The sequence below is a fragment of the Chrysemys picta genome, chromosome 18 (genome assembly GCF_011386835.1).
Source record: "Chrysemys picta bellii isolate R12L10 chromosome 18, ASM1138683v2, whole genome shotgun sequence".
Taxonomy (NCBI): Eukaryota; Metazoa; Chordata; order Testudines; family Emydidae; genus Chrysemys; species Chrysemys picta.
In genome coordinates this window covers 22,141,394-22,161,225 of record NC_088808.1, presented here as the reverse complement: position 1 = coordinate 22,161,225, position 19,832 = coordinate 22,141,394, and the positions used below count along the sequence as shown (strand labels likewise).

Sequence of the window (19,832 nt, the reverse complement as noted above, 5' to 3'; positions counted from 1 at the left end):
TTTATTATCTATACCCCAGTTCTCCAATTTATCAAGATCCCTTTGAATTTTAGCTCTATCCTCCAAAGTGTTTGCAACACCCCCTTTCCCCCAGCTTTGTGTCATCTGAAAATTTGATCAGTATGCTCTCTATGCCTACTTCCAGGTCATTAATAAAGATATTAAATAACACCAGAGCTAAAACAGATTCCTGTGGAACACCACTTGAGACCTCCATAGTCATACATTCCAAGGCCAGAAGGGACCATTGTGATAATCTAGTCTGACCTCCTGTATGACACAGGCCCATAGAACTTCCCCAAAATAATTCCTAGAGGAGATCTTTTAGAAAAACATCATCTTCTGACTTTTCTGCATTATTATTGATAATTCTATCATTTCCATCTGGTAATGGACCAATACCATTCTCAGAATTCTTTTTGTTCCTAATATATTTAAAAAAACACTTTCTCTTGTACTTTATTCTGCTAGCCATAGATTTCTCCTTGTCCCATTGCTTCCCTTATCAATTTTCTACAGTTCCTTGCTTCTTGTACATATTCATTGCTATCAACTTCTCCTTTGTTCCATTTTTATATATTATTTTATTAATTTTTAATGGCTGCTTTCACTTCCCTTCTAAATTAGGACAGTTTTTTAACCAGTACAGTCTTCTTTCATGATTGTGGGATAGTGGCTTTTGGGGCCTCTCTTCTTAAATGATTCCCAATGATCATTCACATTATTCGGATTAAATTCTTCTTCCCAGCTGATTTGGCTCAAAATTGTTTTCAGTTTTGTTAAATTTACCCTATTCTGCTTGATTCATGAGAGTGAAACTTAGCTCCTACACACTGTCCCACTGAAGTCCTAATGTTTGTATTTGGCTCTTTAATTTGAAAAGCTAAATACCTATTAAGAGTGATTTCACTTTTTGTACCCGCTTTGAAGTAGAAAAAATAATTTGTAAACACTCTGTAAAGTTGTCAGCATTCCTAGTTTCAACAGTTGGAACTTCGTACAATTAAGACTCTGATGTGCATTGAAGTTAATGGTAATGGAAAAAACTGAACTATATTTAAAAATATGACACTGGGTTCCATTCATAGCTCTGCCATTGACTCACTCTGTGACCTAAGGCAAGTTACTAAGGGCCTGGTTTTCAGAGGGGCTGAGCACCTTATAACTTTTCCTGATATCAATGGAAGCTGAATCAATGGTCAGCATCTCTGAAAATCAAACTATTAGCCTCCCTAGTACTCCATAAAGGTGATAATCATTACTTGCTTCAAAAGGGTGGTGTTGGCTTAGTTAATATTTATGAAGTGCTCTCAGACCCTCAGATGAAAGGTGCTATATAAACGTGAATTACATTTAAACCAACCCTGTGTCTTATAAATAGATGTAACTAATTCCAAGATGCCTATTTGTCTGCCTATTTGTAAAAGATGCATTGGCTAGCAGTGGAAGATTGCACAAGCTGAAGCTTAGTAATCATTCTGCTTGGTGAACCATGAATCTGTGCATTACAGTTATACAATCTAGAGGCGCTAAAGGCATGAGTAAGCTTCATAACATCTCCTATGCAGGATTCACCATTAACATATGTGTTGGCCTGCTGCATTGTCCTTCAGCACTAGCACAGACATAAAATATGCATGCAGGATGTATAGCAAAATCCCTCAAGTGGAACAGGCGTTTCCTGTCTATTCCTTCCACCTCCAAGTTTGTTTCCATGTCCTAGTTGCCTTTATTGCATGCCCAGAGGTGAACTAGGGTGACCAGATGTCCCGATTTTATAGGGACAGTCCTGACTTTTGGGTCTTTTTCTTATATAGTCTCCTATTACCCCACACCCGCTGTCCCGATTTTTCACACTTGTTGTCTGGTCACCCTAAGGTGAACACCGTTGTGAAGATCCTCTTCATGCCTCGTGTCTCATCACGTAGCCTGGAAGGTTTTTTCCCAAAGAAGTTCCCTGGGTTTAAAGCAACTGCTACAGGCATAAGGAAGGGAAAAATTTCCCTTTAATTTTTTCACCCAAATGTGGCTGCCCAGGAGTGGGTTACTGCCATCCTGAGAGTTCAGGGGTATAGCACATGTATGTTTCTGGTGCAGAGCGTTGGCCTGGGATCACATTTAGCAAAGATTTCCAGGTTGAGATTAGGTTCAAATCAATTCAATTCATTATTAACAAACATTGCGGCCAATTTGACCCTGAACCATAACCCTGTGTGTCTTTGAGGTCTGCCCCATGGTACTTAACGTAAGGTACCCAGATGCTACAGTGGTGGATGCTGCAAATAAATGACAATCTTCTATGTAAGCTGTAAATAGCCTGAAGAATTTCTGATTCCAAACAAATAAGCCATTTCCCCAAACTTACAGAAATGTAAATATACCAGCAAATCCTGAATAAATTAAATTTTGACAGATAATCTGGATTTCAAAACAAACTGACAAAGTGTTCATTTATAAAATGTTACCAGTGAAATTGTTTTCTCATTGAACAAATACTCCTGTACCTTAAGTCTGTCCTCTGTGGTGTACAATGGTATAATTATTTTAACTAGATGCTCCAATCAGTAAACATGGCAGGGAACTTGTCATTTTAATGAGACTGTAATGTTCTGTTCTTAGACCTTTGCTATTTATTTTTATCAATTACCAGCAGTAGATGCATTTACTAATAGACTGAATACAGCTGAAATACTTTGTGGACATGCCAGTGCATAGACTATGTGAAATATCACAGAGAAAAAAATTAAGATTTTCGGTTGATGTAAAATGTCTTAAACGCAGAAGATAAATGCTATATGAAAATGTATGTAATGACTTGGATTTAAATTAATAATGGAGAGCCAATTAATGACATTCTGTTATCTCTGAAAATGCTCTATTATTATAAAATTGCTTCAGAGTGCTGGCTCTAATTTGGAGCTAGTTGGGTGTCAACAATGCCATGATTGTAATGTATGATTTAACTCGGCTCCTAGAGATAGGGACCATGTTGTCTTTTGTATGCTCTCCTAGGTGCTTAACAAATAATACATACTAACAGTAATATCCTCTTCCATTTAACATCAAATGTCACTCCCAACATAATAACATTGGTTATTTGCAGGGTTTTTGTAGCCATGTTAGTCCCAGGATATTAGAGAGACAAGGTGGGTGAGGTACTATTTTTTATTGGACGGACTTTTGTTGGTTAGAGAGACAAGCTTCCAAGCATACACAGAGCTCTTCTTCAGGTCTGGGAAAGGTACTCAGAGTGTCACAACTAAATACTGTATAAGGTGGAACAGATTGGTAAGCTTAAGGTGTTAACACGTGTTGCAAGAGACCATTAAATGTGAAGTGGGCAGGTAACATCTCTGCAGTCATAGGACAAAAGAGGGTTAGTGGGTTATGGATTGTTCTATTGAGTCATAAATCCAGTGTTTTAATTAGAGTCCAAGATTTTTAGTGTCTAGCAAAGTTATGAATTTAAGCTCCCAAACTCGTCTTTTGAAGGTGTTATGCAGGTCTCTCTTGAGGATGAGGACTGAGAGGTCAGGTATGGAGTGATTGTTTAGTGGAAAGTGTTCACTCACAGGTGAAATGGTGTTTTTATCTTTTATCATTTTCCTGTGTGAATTCATATGAGAGTGTTCTGATCGTCTCGCTTCACCCACATAGTTGTTATTGGGGCATTTAGCACATTGGATAATGTACACCATGTGTTGTGATAGGCATGTATAGGAGCCATGGATCCTGAAAGGTATGTTGTGGGGTGTATCATCGTCGCAGTGAAGATGTGTCTGCAGGTTTTTTATCTGTTGTTCTGGCAGGGCATGGTGCTGCTTTGAGCTGGTATGTCATGGTCTGTGGGGAGCTTGCTAATGCTGATGAGCTTGGTGAGGTTGGGGCGGGTGTGTTTGGAGGCCAGAAGAGAGGGTTTGGGAAAGATTTATTTCAGGGTGTGGTCCCCATGGAGTATGGGTTGTAATTGTCTAATGGTACCCTGTATGGGTTCCAATTTGGGATGACAGATGGCAACAAGAGGTGTGCGGTTGGAGATTTCTTTTTTTTTTCTCCTGTATTGAAGCAGATTCACTTGGGGTAGTTGGGTGGCCCATTCCATTATGCGATCTGCTTCTCTGATGGTGTATCCTTGTTTGGTGAAGGCAGTTTAAAGTGTGTTAAGATGCATATCCTGGACTTTCCCCTTGGAACATATTCAGTGGTATATGAGTGTGTGGCTGTAGACACCAGATTTCTTGGTGTGTTTGGGGTGGTTACCAGATCTGTGAAAATAAGTATGCTTAGGTTTCTTTTATAGAGTTGTCTGTAGTGTTCTACTGTTGAAGCTGATTATATTGTCCCGGAAGTTGATGCTGGTGTGGGAGTGTTCTAGAGAGAATTAATGGATGGGTGGTGGTGGTGATTAGAGTTGTGATGGCAATCTGAGGCAGTTTAGGTTGTCTGTTCAGAGGATGAAAACACCATCATTGTATCTCAGTTATATCATTTGGTTTTGTGCTGCATTTGTCTAGCAATGTTTCCTCGAGGTGGCCCATGAAGAGATTGGCATATTGGGAAGCCATCCTAGTACCCATAGCAGTTCCCATGGTTTGCTCAAAGTGTTTGTTGTTGAAAGTAAAGTTGTTATGGGTGAGGATGAAATGGATGAGCTTGGTGATGTGTTTGGGGTGGAGATCTGAGTATTGTCCATTGTCTTGTAGATATTTGAGACAGGCAGAACTGCCATAGTTGTGAGGGATGTTGATGTCTAGGGAGGTGACATCCAGGGTGGCAGATATGGTGTTTTGAGGGAGGTTGTTAACGTGCAGTTTCTGGAGGAAGTCAATTGTGTCCTGGAGGAAACTGGCCCTTAGTGCGGTGAGTGGTTTGAGGATGGTTTCTATGAGCCCGATATTCCTTTAGTAAGAGTGGCCTCTGTGACCATGGCCTCCTTCAAGAGCTGTTTCTGCTGGTACCATGAAATGTGGACAAATGGGGGAAGAGTCTTGAGTAAAGGAGACAACATTTTCACATGAACTGAACCTAAACTATGGAACTTACTCCCCCCAAAGATGAGAATGACCCCAAATCTCACTGCATCTGGGACTAAATGCAAAAAACTCACACTCACACTCACTGTCTCTTTCTCTGTCTGGTAACAGATTCCTAGCTACTGATATGGGAGACACAGATACTATTGTTTGTTTTCAGTTCTTGGGAGGTGCTCAAATACTACAACAATATGTTAGAGTGTACATACATTTGTCATGCAAAATCTCCAGCATTTTTGAGCTATATTAGTATATCCATTGCTTTGAGAATAGAGGCTCAACTGAGGGAATAATTAAAGCATAAGAATCCAGAACACTGCATTTCCTTTTATTAGGTAAGTAACAGTCAGCTGATGCAAAAATTGCTTAATCTTAACTTCTAGCAATGCCCCAAATGTGAAATTCACCAAGTGAGCATTCTTGGATATATTAATATAGCAACTCCTTCCTAATTTGACTCTGAACTTGACAGCTACATTTTAGAGACTGGTATACACAATGTTGTGAATCTTGAAACCTTTAATTAGTAATTGCAAATTTGTTTGTCCCTCAGCAACTTGTATTTGCATAAAGATTAAGGCCAGTAAGAATGAAGAGGATATAACATAGACAGGGAAAAATACATTAATAAATTAGTAATCATGTATAAAAGATAAGTAGTCTTAGATGTCATTTCCATAAGCTTTATTAAAATTGAAATTCTTTTTTTAAGATTTAGTTAATATTTTCTCCACTGTTGATCCTTTCTAAAGAGAGATCTGTCATGAGCTGCAGAATTACAGAAATTAATGTATTGAGGTCAGACATTAGTATGTAAATTAAACTTTGCTTTTATTCTGTATGCCACTATGAGCATTACCTGATATTTGACCTTTTGTTCATTTAGCCCAACTCAACTATGTCAGTCAAAACAATTCATTCTAAGTAATATCTTCAAAATATAGGAGTCAGTTGCCATGCTGTGCCCCAGTTCTCCTCTGCTGGAAACCCATGGGGCGGGGACTAAAGGAGAGGAAATCTCTGCAAGATTCTCTTCTTGGGGATTTGCCCCAGATTGTTCCATTGGGGTGGATTCCTCACCAGCACCATCATCCTGCAGAGCACTCCCTAAAAAGTATTTTCTGATCTCTGTTATTCACAGAATGTTCTTTATGAAACATCACTGTAATGGCATCCGAACACAACTTACGGCTTCTGTGTTCAAAGAATGTTATTAATCACCAGTACCAAGAGAAGAATGATCTGAAAGAATGCTCTAGATATATGTATCAACCCATTAGATAAAATAAGCTGTTTCCATGACACACCCAGGGCTAAGAACCCCAGCAAGAGGAAATCTAATTTCCCTCTTTCCTTTTTTTAATTAACAAGGTTCAAAATGGGGTAGTGAGAATTTGAATTGCAATACACAAGGTTCTAGCAAGAATGAAATGTGTAATTAACAAGTCTAGTAGGCATGTTTGCATGTATAGCTACCAGTGCACTTCCAGAAGCAATTCAGAAAGTTGGTTTTGGTCTAAAAAGGCAGGTATGGTTTGAGTCTTCACCACATTAAAATTAGCCTCACTCCATATGCACCATCCTGGCAGTTGAGTTCAACTGGGACATTCTATCTATCTGGGACTCTCTATCTGAGGGGGGTTGGTAAGAAGCTTAGGGAACTGAAGTCCTAGAGTTTGTTCCAACTTTTGGTCCAACAGAGTCAGTTTGAAGTTTAGGGTATGCTTGAAAGGCTCAATTATTGCTTGGGGTTTTGACTGAGGGAGAGTGCCAGCATAGTGCGGGATGTTGTGTGGCAGAAGGAGTTCTTTCTTTGGTTGATTTGTGGCTTGGTAGTTTGACTTACTGTAAAGTTGTTCATGTTCTCATAGCAATGTAATTTTACATAAAAATTAATCTCAAAGCTTGATCCTGCACAGTGCTGGTGTGCAACACTGCATCCAGGCACTAGGTGATGAGCAGAACAAAGAATACAGGGGAACCCACCCCTGCATTAATGAGATCAACCCCCAGGTTACTTCTACCTAGCAGTAAGAGTATATATGCAACCCAAGATAGACGACAGTGCTTAAAACCATGGATCAAATCCTGGCCCCGCTGAGATCAATGACCTAACTCACATTGATTTCACTTCATGTCCCTTCAGACACACCCATTCTCTGTCCCTGTACCCCACTGCTTTGTTATCCTGCATAGTTGAGTGGCTGTGGAGCACGCTTGAAACGTATCTAACTATGGTTAGTGTTTAGCCTTACGCCCATGCTTAGCATCCAGTCACACTTACACGGCAGCATAACAACCATGTGCATCATGCAGGGACTTCCAGAATCAAGGACAGAATGAGCCATTGCTTGGAAATGGAGCAGGTAAGAAATGGATGGAAAATGTTGCATGGGAGTCTTGTTGAACATCAGGTTTTGATTTTGTGTTTCCTCTTTAGTGGTTTATTGTACCGTACCTCACAGGCAACATTAGAAAAATGGGATATGTCTTGTGCTCATGTGTATTTTGCAATTAGTTGTTGAAATAATGGTGGAAATGGAAGTGGAAATCCTGCCATAAATTGTTGGTCTGATTGCTCTCTCCTTGGCCTTTGTTTCTGGAAAATTTTTATACTTTCTCCTCTTCATTAATGCACATATAACGGACAGTGCTCACACTGTTCCTTTGGGAGTTATGTCATCCAGTTTACCCTTGTGTTGCATAAATGGCAGATGGTAGCTGAAGCACAGAGAAAAATGTAATGATGCATTTGCAAACAAGTAAAATTTATCTAGCAGTAGGATAGGAAAATATGTTGTGCATTGTTTCCTTTGCCCAAAAAATGCAGATCAAACTTAAACTGACTGTGTGTCTGGCTCTGGTATACTTAGCTAAGTAGTTTTATTTAATTAGTCACATTAAGACCACATATTTAAGTCAACCAGTGAACAGAAATTGGTTGTATATAACTTGAATGGATTAAATATCCAGAAAGTAAAACTACCAATTTTGGTATCTAGGGTAGTTGCTGAAAATTGAACTTTGAATATGTTTTGTAAACATGTTTGTGCTTAATATGAGCGTGTGGAATAGGCCACTTTATGCTAATTAAATTTCACAGAAATGGGTGAGAACTCTCATGCTTCTAGGTTGCTCATACAAGCTTTTGACTTTGGTATGGTTTATTATTGTTTAAAATGCAAGATTCTCTGACATCATCCTTACCACTTTGAATTACTTTTCCTCACAGTTTGAATATATAATATTATTAATATAATTAAGCTCTACAGCATATCAAAATAGAAATATTATAGCAAAATCTGAGAGAAAAAATAAATGCTAATACAAAACAAATTAAAACTAAATTTTATTGTACCATAAAAAAACAACAACAAAAGGTCTTTAATGCAATTTCAAGATCTAGCAATGGAGGTTTGAATTAAGTATAGTTGTTCTGATCAGTGCGTTAGGAAAATCTATTAAGAATTAAAATATACCTGTACCCTGATATAATGCTGTCCTCAGGAGCCAAAAAATCTTACCGCGTTATAGGTGAAACCGCGTTATATCGAACTTGCTTTGATCCGTCGGATTGCACAGCCCTCTCCCCCCCGCCCAGAGCACTGCTTTACCGCGTTATATCTGAATTCGTGTTATATCGGGTTGCATTATATCGGGGTAGAAGTGTACTTCATTCTAAAGTGTATGAAACATCCAGTAGTGCTTGAAAAAAGAAATATGTTTTTGATAAACTTTGTAAATTCTAACTGTGTTTAAGAGCTATTCTAATACAAGCTTCAAAGAGTAAATGGATTTTCAGACATTTTACCCAGGTTCCCAAAGGAGGGTTGGTGTTTTACAGCCATGGTGACTAAAGAGAAAGAAAGAAAGGAAATTCTAAGTGACAGCTGCATTGAAGAACCCGACAGCAATGCCTCTATTTTGTCATTATTCAATAATAATTATTTTCTGTAGCCCATAATTTGGCCTCTTGGCTAAGATCAAATGTTGTCTTCTTGGTTTACTATCTGAAATGTCCCCTTTCTGGAGACTAATAGCTTCCCCTTGCAGGGAGATTTTGTTATTAGTAATAATCATGTTTGTTATGGCAGTGCCTAAGAGCCAACCAACAATGGGGCCCTGTTGTGCCAGGCACTGTACAAACACGGAGTACTAGACAGTCCTTGTCTCAAAGACTAAACCTAAATAGATCTTTCCCATCCTTAACCCCTTAATCCTATGTAAGAACAAGCAGCCCTTTGTTCTTCTTCGAGTGCTTGCTTATGTCGATTCCATTCTAGGTGTGTGCGCCCATAGGCGCAGACGCTGAAGATTTTTGCCTTAGCAGTATCCATAGGGTCAGCTGTGGCACCCCCATGAGTGCCACGGCTCATGGGTCGGTATATCAGGCGCTGGCCCTACGCCCTCTCAGTTCCTTCTTACTGCCCATGGGTTAGTCGGCGCGCCTTTCCTTGCATAGCAAGGGCTAGCGGTTTCATCTCTTCTGACTTAGGGCCTTGTAAATAGTTGTTTATAACAGTTAGTGTTAAGTAGTTGCTAAGTGTAGTTAGGGGTTAGAAGTTAGAGCCCCAGGCGGAGCATACCCCGGTCTCCGGGGTTTAAGCCCTGCGCGGACTGTAACAGGCCTTTGCCTGTAAGTGACCCCCACAGCAGCTGCCTCGAGTGCTTGGGGGACTCACACGTGAAGGGCAAGTGTTATATTTGTAAAAATTTTCGATCCAGGACTCAGAAAGAGCAGGATATTCATTTCTGGGCTCTCCTCACGGAGGCTGCCCTTCGTCTGGCATCCAAGCCGTCCTGCTAAGACTCACCTAGTACCTCAGCCTCAGTGCACAGCGCACTGGGCTCCACCCAGCACCATTCCCTGTCATCCGTGCCCAGAAAGAAAACGAAGAAGCATGGTTCCCCGGCATGGGGCAAGAAAGGCCATGGGGCATTGGGCAAAGGACCCAGTTTGGTCTGCCTGGCTACTCCAGAGCCACGTGGATGTGCCTCCCCGGTCGGGGCCCATAGCCCCTTAAAGGATCCACCACCGACTCCCAGAAGCAGTAGGGGACCCAAACTTCTGACGGCATCAACGCCTCCCCGGCGCTGAGAGAGCCGAGCCTCTGCCTGCGCTGCCGGCACTCCGGGGGCAGTGGACATACAATACCACCATGATGTATTACATCAACAGGCAGGGCAGTGCCAGGTCTTCGGCCCTTTGTCAAGAAGCTCTCCACCTTTTGGGATTTTTGTGTGCGGCATGCTATTCATCTGATAGCCGTGCACCTGCCTGGAACCAGGAACATCTTGACGGATAACCTCAGCAGGACTTTCTCGTCTCGCCACGAGTGATCACTTCATCCAAAGGTGGTCAGCATCATCTTCCAGAAGTGGGGGACTCCCCAGGTGGACCTGTTCGCGCCCAGGCAGAACAGAAAATGCCACGTGTTCTGTTCAATCCAGAGGATGGACAGGAGCTCCCTGTTAGATGCCTTTCTCATTTCTTGATTGGGGGTGCTGATGTATGCCTTCCTGCCAGTGCCATTGATTCACAGGGTCCTTGTGAAGATCAAGCAAGACAGGGCAAGAATTATCCTAATAGAACCCATGTGGCCTCGCCAGCACTGGTTTGGCACTTTGCTGAGCCTTTCGGTAGCTGCCCCGCTGCAGCTGCCCCGCTGGCCAGATCTGCTGTCCCAGAACCCCAGCAGCCCTTTGCACCCAAACCTGGCAGTGCTGCAGTTGACGGCTTGGCTACTGCTTGGCTAAGCGTGGATGAATGGGCATGCTCGGCCCGTGTTCAGCAGGTCTTGCTGGGTAGCAGGAAACCATCAGAGCGTCTTACCTGGCCAAATCGAAAAGGTTCACATGCTGAGCCTCGGAACGACATATTTGGGCTGAGCAGGCCCCGCTGCAGGAGATCCTGGACTATCTGCTGCACCTCAAACTCAAAGTTTTGTCCCTGTCATCAATCAAGGTCCACCTGGCCGCTATCTCGGCTTTCCATCCTCCATTCCAAGGCAGGTCTATCTTCGCTCATGACATGACGGTACAGTTTTTGAAAGGTCTGTAGCATCTCTACCCACACGTCTGGGATCCTGTCCTGCCCCCCAGGACCTGAATCTCGTGCTGTTGAGGCTCATTGGGCCTCCCTTTAAGCCTCTGGCTTCCTGCTATCTTCTGCTTCTCTCCTGGAAGGTTTTGTTCCTGGTTGTGATAATGTTGGCCTGTAGGGCGTCCGAGATCAGGGTGCTTACTTCGGAGCCACCCTATACGGTCTTCTACAAGGATAAGGTCCAGCTGCGACCGCACCCATTGTTTCTGCCCAAGGTCGTTTCCCAGTTTCATACTGACCAGGACACATACTTCTCATCTGACACATGAGGCTTTGGAAAGAAGATGAGTGAGTGCAGGTTACACACCCTGGAGTCAGGAGGGTGCTGGCCTTCTACATAGATAAAACAAAGCTGTTCCGTAAGTCATTGCAGTTCTTTGTTGTGGTGGCAGACGGAATGAAAGGTCACCCAGTGGCTGCTCAGAGGATTTCATCCTGGATCATGGTCTGCATCTGCTACTGCTATGAGCTGGCAAAGGTGCCTCTGCCGGCGATTGTGATAGCACACTCAGCTAGGGCACAAGCGTTGTCAGCAGCCTTCCTGGCACAGGTACCAATCCGAGAGATCTGTAGGGCTGCTACCTGGTTGTCTGTCCCATTATGCACTGCCCAACAAGCTCGAGATGACGCTGGCTTTGGCAGAGCAGTGCTGCAAGCTGCAAGTCCGTGAACTCCGAGTCCACCTCCATTGATACTGCTTGTGAGTCACCTAGAATGGAATCGACATGAGCAAACACTCGAAGAAGAAAAAACAGTTACCTACCTTTTGTAACGGTTGTTCTTCGAGATATGTTACTCATCTCCATTCCATTACCCGCCCTTCTGCCCCTCTGTCTGAGTTGCCGGCAAGAAGGAACTGAGAGAGTGTAGGGCCAGCGCCTGATATACCAACAAACGAGTGTGGCACTCAAGGGGGTGCCACAGCTGGTCCTGCAGATACCGCAGAGGCAAAAATCTCTGACGACTGCGCACGTGGGTGCACGCACACCTAGAATGGAATGGACATGAGCAACACGTCTCAAAAAATAACAGTTATGAAAGATAGGTAACCGTTTTTTTCTCTGAATTAGGGGCCAAATGGGAACTCAGTCACTTTTGATATGAATATTAAATTGCTTGTCAAATGTGGAATCCTTGAAATAGTTTGAAAAGAACCCATGATCAGTACATGCTTGCTTGGAAATAGGTGTTCCCATAGCTATCTTGGATTCTTCTGGAGCCACACGGACGCGAGTTCATTACACGTGCTCAGAAAGAAAACTCATGTTCAGTATCCCACTGGGAACTGGTTAGGGAGCAAGCAGATAGTTTGATTAACCTGGATAAAGATTAGCTCTAGCTTCATACTAGCGATTCCATAAAACTTAGACAAATGTCCTGGATGAAAATCTGGAAAATGAGAATTGTAAAGGTTAATTTCAAAACTGTAATTTTTATATAGGAAAAAACAGCCCCCCAAAGTAGATTATATGAATTGTCCATCCTCTCCAGTAGCTACAAGCTGAAGTCAAAGCTGCAGACTTTTGGTGTAAAGAATGCAAACAACATAGGGGCAAATATTTTCTTAAGGAAGATAAAAGTATATGCAAAATATTGTGGTTGTGTGTAATATTTGTGATTTTAAAATTGTCTATATTCATATATATTAGGCACAAGCCTCAGGCTGCTGGAAAGCTGCCAATGTGGCCCTCAGTTTGCAAAGGTTGGATACCTGGGCTTTATTAGCTCTGAAAAATGACTATTTACATTTGATACATTAATAGCCTCTTTATGCTTTTTAATTTCAGCCTTCCAGATACCTGTATGGACTCAAAGCAAAGATTTCCTCCAATCTCAAGCAGATTGCCACGATCAAATCTTCAGTTTTCAAAGTTTGCAATAGTCAGGTGATGAGGAGCTGTGGTTACACTTAGAGGGCTAAGAGTATGTGAAATAACCTGCAACTCTATTCTTTTACCAGTAGATATAATTAGTTAGTAAGTACCTAGTGTTTCTGTCCCTATGCTACAGGAAACAGGACAAAGATGATCCATAATGTGGCCATCATAGGTTATAACAGAAATAACAATAAGCTTACTTGCCTGAGTCCCTGGGGTGGAACAAATGTGAGCAGTAAGAGGCAGTAACAGACTGTGGGAGAGAATATTGAAAGCACAAAGGACAGCTAGGTGTCCACTAGGAGTTGATTGCCTTATTCCTAGTTGTGCCTTTGTAACTCTCTCCCCTGCAAGTGTCCAGAGTACCATGTACAGCATGGCTGTCTTCAGCTAATACAGAAGAGAGGGAAGCACTCTGGTGATTAAATTTCCCAGTTAACAGATACCTTAACTTAGTAATGGCACAAAATGAAAATACTCCACCAGCGTTCATAAACAGTTAGTAAACAGCACATGACTTTATGTAGTTGTCGACTTCTTGGATATCGAGTAAATTTTTTAGCTAAATTGCACATCTTTTTTAACGCAGAGAGAGAGAGAGTAGTTTATATATGTGAGTGATAAATTCAACAAGATGTTATTACAATAGTAATTTAAGTGTTATTAGAGATAGCTGGAGACACAGCTTTCCCAAAACCACATTCTGATTGGCTAATTGGGTTTTTGTGATGTCATCATCATGAACCAATTGGCAATGTTGAAATATTCTGGGCCTGTGCCCATAATGTTTTTCATGTTCTCTCCCATTTACATTTAAGATAACCTTTGGAAATGGGGTTGAAGAGTGAAGGGCTGAAAAATACCAGTTTTAAACTATCATCTTCCCATGGAATTCCCAGGGACTCCCATTTCAACGCAGTTGTGGCCTTTTCAGCCACTTTTAATTCACAGAGTACTAGTTAAAATTTAAAAGTTAAATTTGGAGCTGTTTGATATTCCAGATTTATTGCTTTGTAAAAGAAAATAAATTGAAATTGACAGCTTAGTCACAAACTGCCAAGTAATTCTCAGGATGGATTTTGCGCCTGACAGGATGAGGCCTTTGATTTTAAAACTGAGGGCCACACCTAAGTTTCCATAAAATGGACCATATGATAGTCATTATTTGTAATAAGGAGGCCTGGGCTTTCAGCTCAAGGTTGTATGATGGGAGCTGTAGTCTCAGCAGGCCACACTTCTTTTTCTTAACAATGGAGATGTGATGAGCAATGCTTCAGCTACGCCACATATGAAGTCAACCACCCATATAAACCAGTAAGCATTGGCATAGTTGATTTCTCCCAGAGTTGATCAGTCTAACAACTGGCTCTTGAGGACTCCCTCTGAAAATTAAATGTAAGGAGCTAGCAGCTAGCACAGCCACTGAAATTGCAACACAAACAAAGCTTTAATACTGCTAAACTGAAACTATAATTGGCCACACTAACAGATTAATGTACAGTACAAGATAATCTTGAATTTGCAGTTAAAAAGTATGCAGTGTTTTCAGAACAGCAAAAGTTCATTGGAAGCCATAAAGACTGAGTTAAAATGAAAGCAAAATTATGACTGTTGTAAGCCGAGTACAGCCGTTTGTTTTTGTTTTTGGAGTAGCAAAAGTTTAGTTGAGGCCCAGTTGCAATAAAATCAAAATTTGGGATTATTAAATTCCTGAAGAAATCTTTTAATAGGAAAAAAATAAAGCTGTATATAGTATATCTCATCTGTTTCTTGCGTACATTTATGTATGCTCTTTGGCAACTGCAGAGTACGCTGTGTTCTGTGCAACTACCACCAGATCTTGCATGTAAAAGAAGAAAGGTAGTGATAATTTATTCATTTTTGCTTTACTTAATAGAAAATATAACATTATCCTTATCTGCTGTGCTGCTTGTTGGACAGAGACAGTAGCAATCTCCTGCCAGCCTTTCCTCCAGCACCAGCTGGAGAACAAAGCTTTGTTTTCACTATTTTTTATTATTATTTAAATTTTATTCATTTAATTTTACAGTTTTGGATATTGCTGTGGAAAACAACTCTTCTAAGTTGTGCCAGCAATTAGAATCCCAATGTGGTGGGTGTTCTGGAAATATCTGTAGCTTTTCTTTTGTGATGGAAATCTTCTGGCTCGTGCAGAGGATCTGAGTGTGTTTCCTTGGTCCTTTGTCTGCAATGAGTACACCAGAGATTGCTATAACATTTCTAGTTATATTTGGGACGGTCAATGAGATCACCCAGTTGACAAGCTTACATTTTTGGAATTCTTATTTGATGGAGCTCACTATTCTTACTTCATTATATCTGCTTATTGATATTCACAAGACTATGTGCAAAGCCTGTTTATTAACCATATTGGTACATTGTCCCTATTTATTTGATGATGGGAATCTTATCCTTGTCTTTTATATCACAACTTCTCTCAGATTTAATAGAATCCACAGCAGCTGTGCTACATAGGAAGGAGGATTGTTGGTATGTGTGCCGGCACACCTAGTCTAGTCAAATTCACAGTAGCCAACAGGAGATGAATAACTTGCTGATGAGAAATTGCAGGTTACCATCTAGCAGATGGGAAGATCCATATGTATGAAATTTTGAAAAGAACTCCCTTGCAGGATTAAGCACAATCTCTACAGGCACTAGTTTCAGGGAACAATTTAACTGCTCTAGCTTCTGGTATTACAGAGAGAATATGAGGAACATATAGGAGTACCTTGTTATAGTGTATTTTGTTAGAATTTTTGAGTCCTGTGTCTCTTAAGAAATTGGTCACATATAGAAATATTCAGCTTCAGTGAACATGTGGTTGCATATATACAAAAACAGACCATTATCTCTAGAGTTTGCATGAAACAGTCTTGTTCCAAAAACAGATGCTTTGTGTAACCTAGCATGACAGTCTCATCAGAGCAGGCAATGGCCTGGCATTTACAATTACTAGGCACTCGGAGAGGCTAGACACAAATGTTTGAGATGAAGAACTACTGTGAACTCATCCAAAGTACAAAGTATACTCCGTAGTTTCTGCTTACAAGATGTTTACGCTTGCAAAATGAAAGAAAAGTACCATGAGCCAGTGTCTGGCAACTAAGTGATGTTTCTAGAGACCACTAAGGTCAAATTTTCAGCCCCAGTCCCTAGCATGAAGTAGTCACTTTGGGATTGCAACTGACGGCACTGTCTAATGTGGATGCTCAGCCATTTAACTTTTGCAGTTGGATGCTGTCTTTCGCAGCTCAGACAATTGCATGTGTAAAATGTGGGCATAAATTCAGAGGCCAACTTGAAGCTGGTCTGAAAATGTGTCCCTAAAAATGTTTGTTTAGAAAATAGACATGATCTTAGTAATTATATTTTTTCAGTTTTGGTTATATATAAAGTAGACTTAGTGCAACCGGAGCAAAACGGGTTATACCGTATTACTAGTTAGTTGCACAGTTTTAGTTCTGGTAGCACTTTTGGGCCCATTGTTACATCTAACACTGGTTATCTAACCCCCATCTTTATATTTGTTATTCTATATGTGGCACATGCACTATAATAGGAATGAGCTAAAATTACTTAGCTCTTCTCTAGATATGTATTATACTTTAGAGGATCTGATCATGTCATTCAATAACACACAGAGATGGGCTCTGTTTTGAGATGGTAGTTCATCCTCATTCATGTGTAATAATATACTGGGAGTTGCCTCATTTTTTACCAACAGATTTAAAATGCATACACTATATAAATACAATAGGCATCTCATCCTGTCATATGACATTAGTGTGATCCTTAGAGAGAAAATATTCAGACTGGTGCATTGAAATCTTTTTTAAGTATGCCTTGCTGAGCAGGTTAGAGAGTAGCATTGTCTAATGGACTAAGGAGGAGTCTGGAAGCTGGGAACTCCATAGTTTTAATCTGCATCTCTGCTACTGCCTCACCTTGTTGACTTGGTTAAGGCACTTAAGGTGGGCTTTTCCAAAATGCTCAGTGTTGACCTAACTTTGTTTCCATTGAAATCTCTGCAAGTTTTACTATGGACTTCAGTAGGAGGAGAGTTAGGCCAACACTGAGCATTTTTGAAAATTCCACCCTTAACCTCTGTGTCTCAGTCCCCATTAGTAAAATTGGGATGAGATTTACATAACTCACTGTGGTGGTGGGAGGATTAATTAGATAATTGGCAAAATTTTCAAAAAAGCCAAGATGACTTAGGAGCCTAAGTCCTATTTTCAAAGGGAAGGTAAATGGAATGTAGGCTCCTAAGTCATGTAGGCACGTTTGAAAATTTCACCCAGTATTTTTTACAGCAGTTTGAATACATTAAGTGAGTGGTGGTGGTTTTGGTTTATGCTCTTACTTTGGAAAGAGCTGCAGCCATTTTCCACTTTGAGCATGACTTCTGATAATGCAGTTTGTGTGACACAGAAGCCACTGAGACTTTACTAGGGACCTTTAAAAAGCCCTAGAACAGAAAGGAGTTCAACGAAAGAGGGCAAAATGTGGTTTGCCAATTGATTCACATCTTTCGGGGAAAGTTTAGCAGAAAAAAAGAGGAAGGAAAATAATGATCATAGGGACAGGTCTGTTAAGGTTGACTGTGGGCACAGATTGGCTGCAACAGGGCTAAGGAAATCTGCATTTCTGAAACCATTTGAATATGTCAAGATGTACAGATTTACTGTACGTCTGACTTGATAATTGTTATGGTGCTGTAGGTGGGTAATTGCTGTGTTGATTGTTATTCGGTACTTGAACTGAACTTGATGAAGTGCACTAAATCTAGTCAAGACCACAAAAGATCAGTGTAATAAAAGCAGTAATTTCTTAGTACCCTAGTGTGAATTTAACTTATTCTTGATGATGGGCACTTAAAAAAACTATTGGAAAGAAGATGAAAACTTGAGTATGCTTAGTAGGTGCCAAGTAATTACCATCAGTTTTTAGACTTTCTGAACTTATAATGATAGCAACCTTCAATTATATTCAAAAATGCCAAAAGGAGGAAAACGTGTAAAAATGTATCGTGCTGAATAAACATGTAGCATTTATATGAGAACATCATTCTCCATCTCAGCCTTTGTTTAGGGAATTGGGCAATAACAAGAAAGATAAAATAATGTATTGTGACAGTGTGTGCAAGAGATTTTGAGTGAAAAATAACAGCACTGCCCACACACTGTCTTTTTTAATCTGGTGTTGAAGCGTATACATGTACTGTACTGTATGTGAATGTTTCTCCGATGGTATGCTGTTTGGAAGAGGGACCATATATTCAGATGTATCAATGGATCACTTAGCACGTCACCTGACTGAAGCTTCTGAGCAATGTCATGCAAATATTGAATAAGAATCTAATAGCAATCCTATAGTTAAACGTCCTAAACTTTTTCTAGTATGACTCTTGTTTTCACAATGATGTCATTTGGATTACACCAGTGATAATTTAGCCCATGCACAATTCACTGGTTGACTGGTTTGAAGGTGGTGCAAATTTTGACTTTTGGAAATTTTTCTTTGTTTTTGGTGAATTATCAATGAAAACACAAGGTGTTTTAAGGGAAGATTTGAATACATTTGCCCCTTTCAAGAAGAAAAGTTGTTTAAGGAGGACTTAAACAAAAAGCAGCTGAAGCTTGAAACATGTCATAGGCATGATATAATGATAATAGCTAGCTCCTATATACCTGTAGCTATAATGAGGAGTAATACTGAGATTATAACTCTTCTATAAATATAATGAGGATTTCTTTGCCAGTTTGCCTTTATTTCTGACTCTGCATGTAAAATGACTCCAGACCCCGTGCAAAAACCGACGGAGGCCTCAGACTGACCTGTGGCAGACTTCAGGCAGAATAGTAATCTGTGTAGCACATTTGTGGGGGAGGATTTGACACCTGGAGATGCGGAGTTTTCTTCTGCTCACTCAGATGATCAGGCTTCTGTTGCTTATGCTCATAGGTTTACTCCTCTACTTTTTTCCTGCTGCTTTAAATCTAGGGCAGAAGCTGGGAGAATTGCATGCCCCTAATGCAAACACGCAGGGTCTCGATTGGCTGCATTCGCCAAACATCCCATGGCCAGGCTGGCCATGAGGAGGCTAAGATGTACAGTATATAGTATGTAGTTCAGCAGTGCTGACAGTATACCCATAGTTAGGGCTGAGATGAGATTTTCATTTAAGTGCCTGCTTAAAAGGTCTTACCACTTTTTGGGGAAAGTATTTGATGGGGAGGAATTTCTCATGTGTTTTCTTTGCACAGAGGTGAGGGCTTTTTTTAATGGTTGATAAAATACCTCTTCTCTTTGACTTAAATGAGTGAGAAAGTGTTGCTTTTAAGAAACATTTTTAACACCTTAATTTGCCCTCTGATACAAACATTTTTCTCTTGGAACTGGAACCTGAGGTGGTAGGTTGTCTGCAAGGGTCTTGTCTACACTGAGAATTTTAAGGAGTTCTTCCTGCATTGGTCTAGCGAGTGCTACTATAGACTGATCACCAGCATTATTAGTACCATCTTGTTCTGCTTTGAGCAAGGTGGTAAAAGTAACTGCACCAGTGCTAGATTGGGGGTGAGGGAATTCCCTGAGAGATTCATGCAGCCAAGGAGGAATTGTTCTTTCGTACGTTAGGACAAAATGGGTGAGAAATTAAATATAAGCAAGTGGGGAAAATAGCGTATTGTGGAGGTGGGAGCTGTCTGCTTTCGCTGTGCTGGCTGTGGCATGAGTAGCTAGCTAGCACTTAGCATTTATGCAGAGCTTTACGTTTTCAAAGTGTTCAAACATTAA

At 40.7% G+C, this 19,832-nt stretch overlaps 1 protein-coding gene across 15 annotated transcripts in view; it reads left to right on the top strand.

Annotated features, from left to right (window-relative positions):
- TTLL11 (tubulin tyrosine ligase like 11) overlaps positions 1–19,832 on the top strand; it is a 210,164-nt gene that overhangs the window by 103,930 nt on the left and 86,402 nt on the right. For 12 of the 15 annotated variants that reach the window (XM_042854406.2, XM_065572107.1, XM_065572108.1 and 9 more), the window contains one exon: positions 12,924–13,022. The exons of the other annotated variants lie outside the window; for them this stretch is intronic. In XM_042854406.2, coding sequence (XP_042710340.2) covers positions 12,924–13,022 — 99 coding nt within the window. The remainder of the gene's footprint in view (positions 1–12,923; positions 13,023–19,832) is intronic. 15 annotated transcript variants of the gene reach the window in all.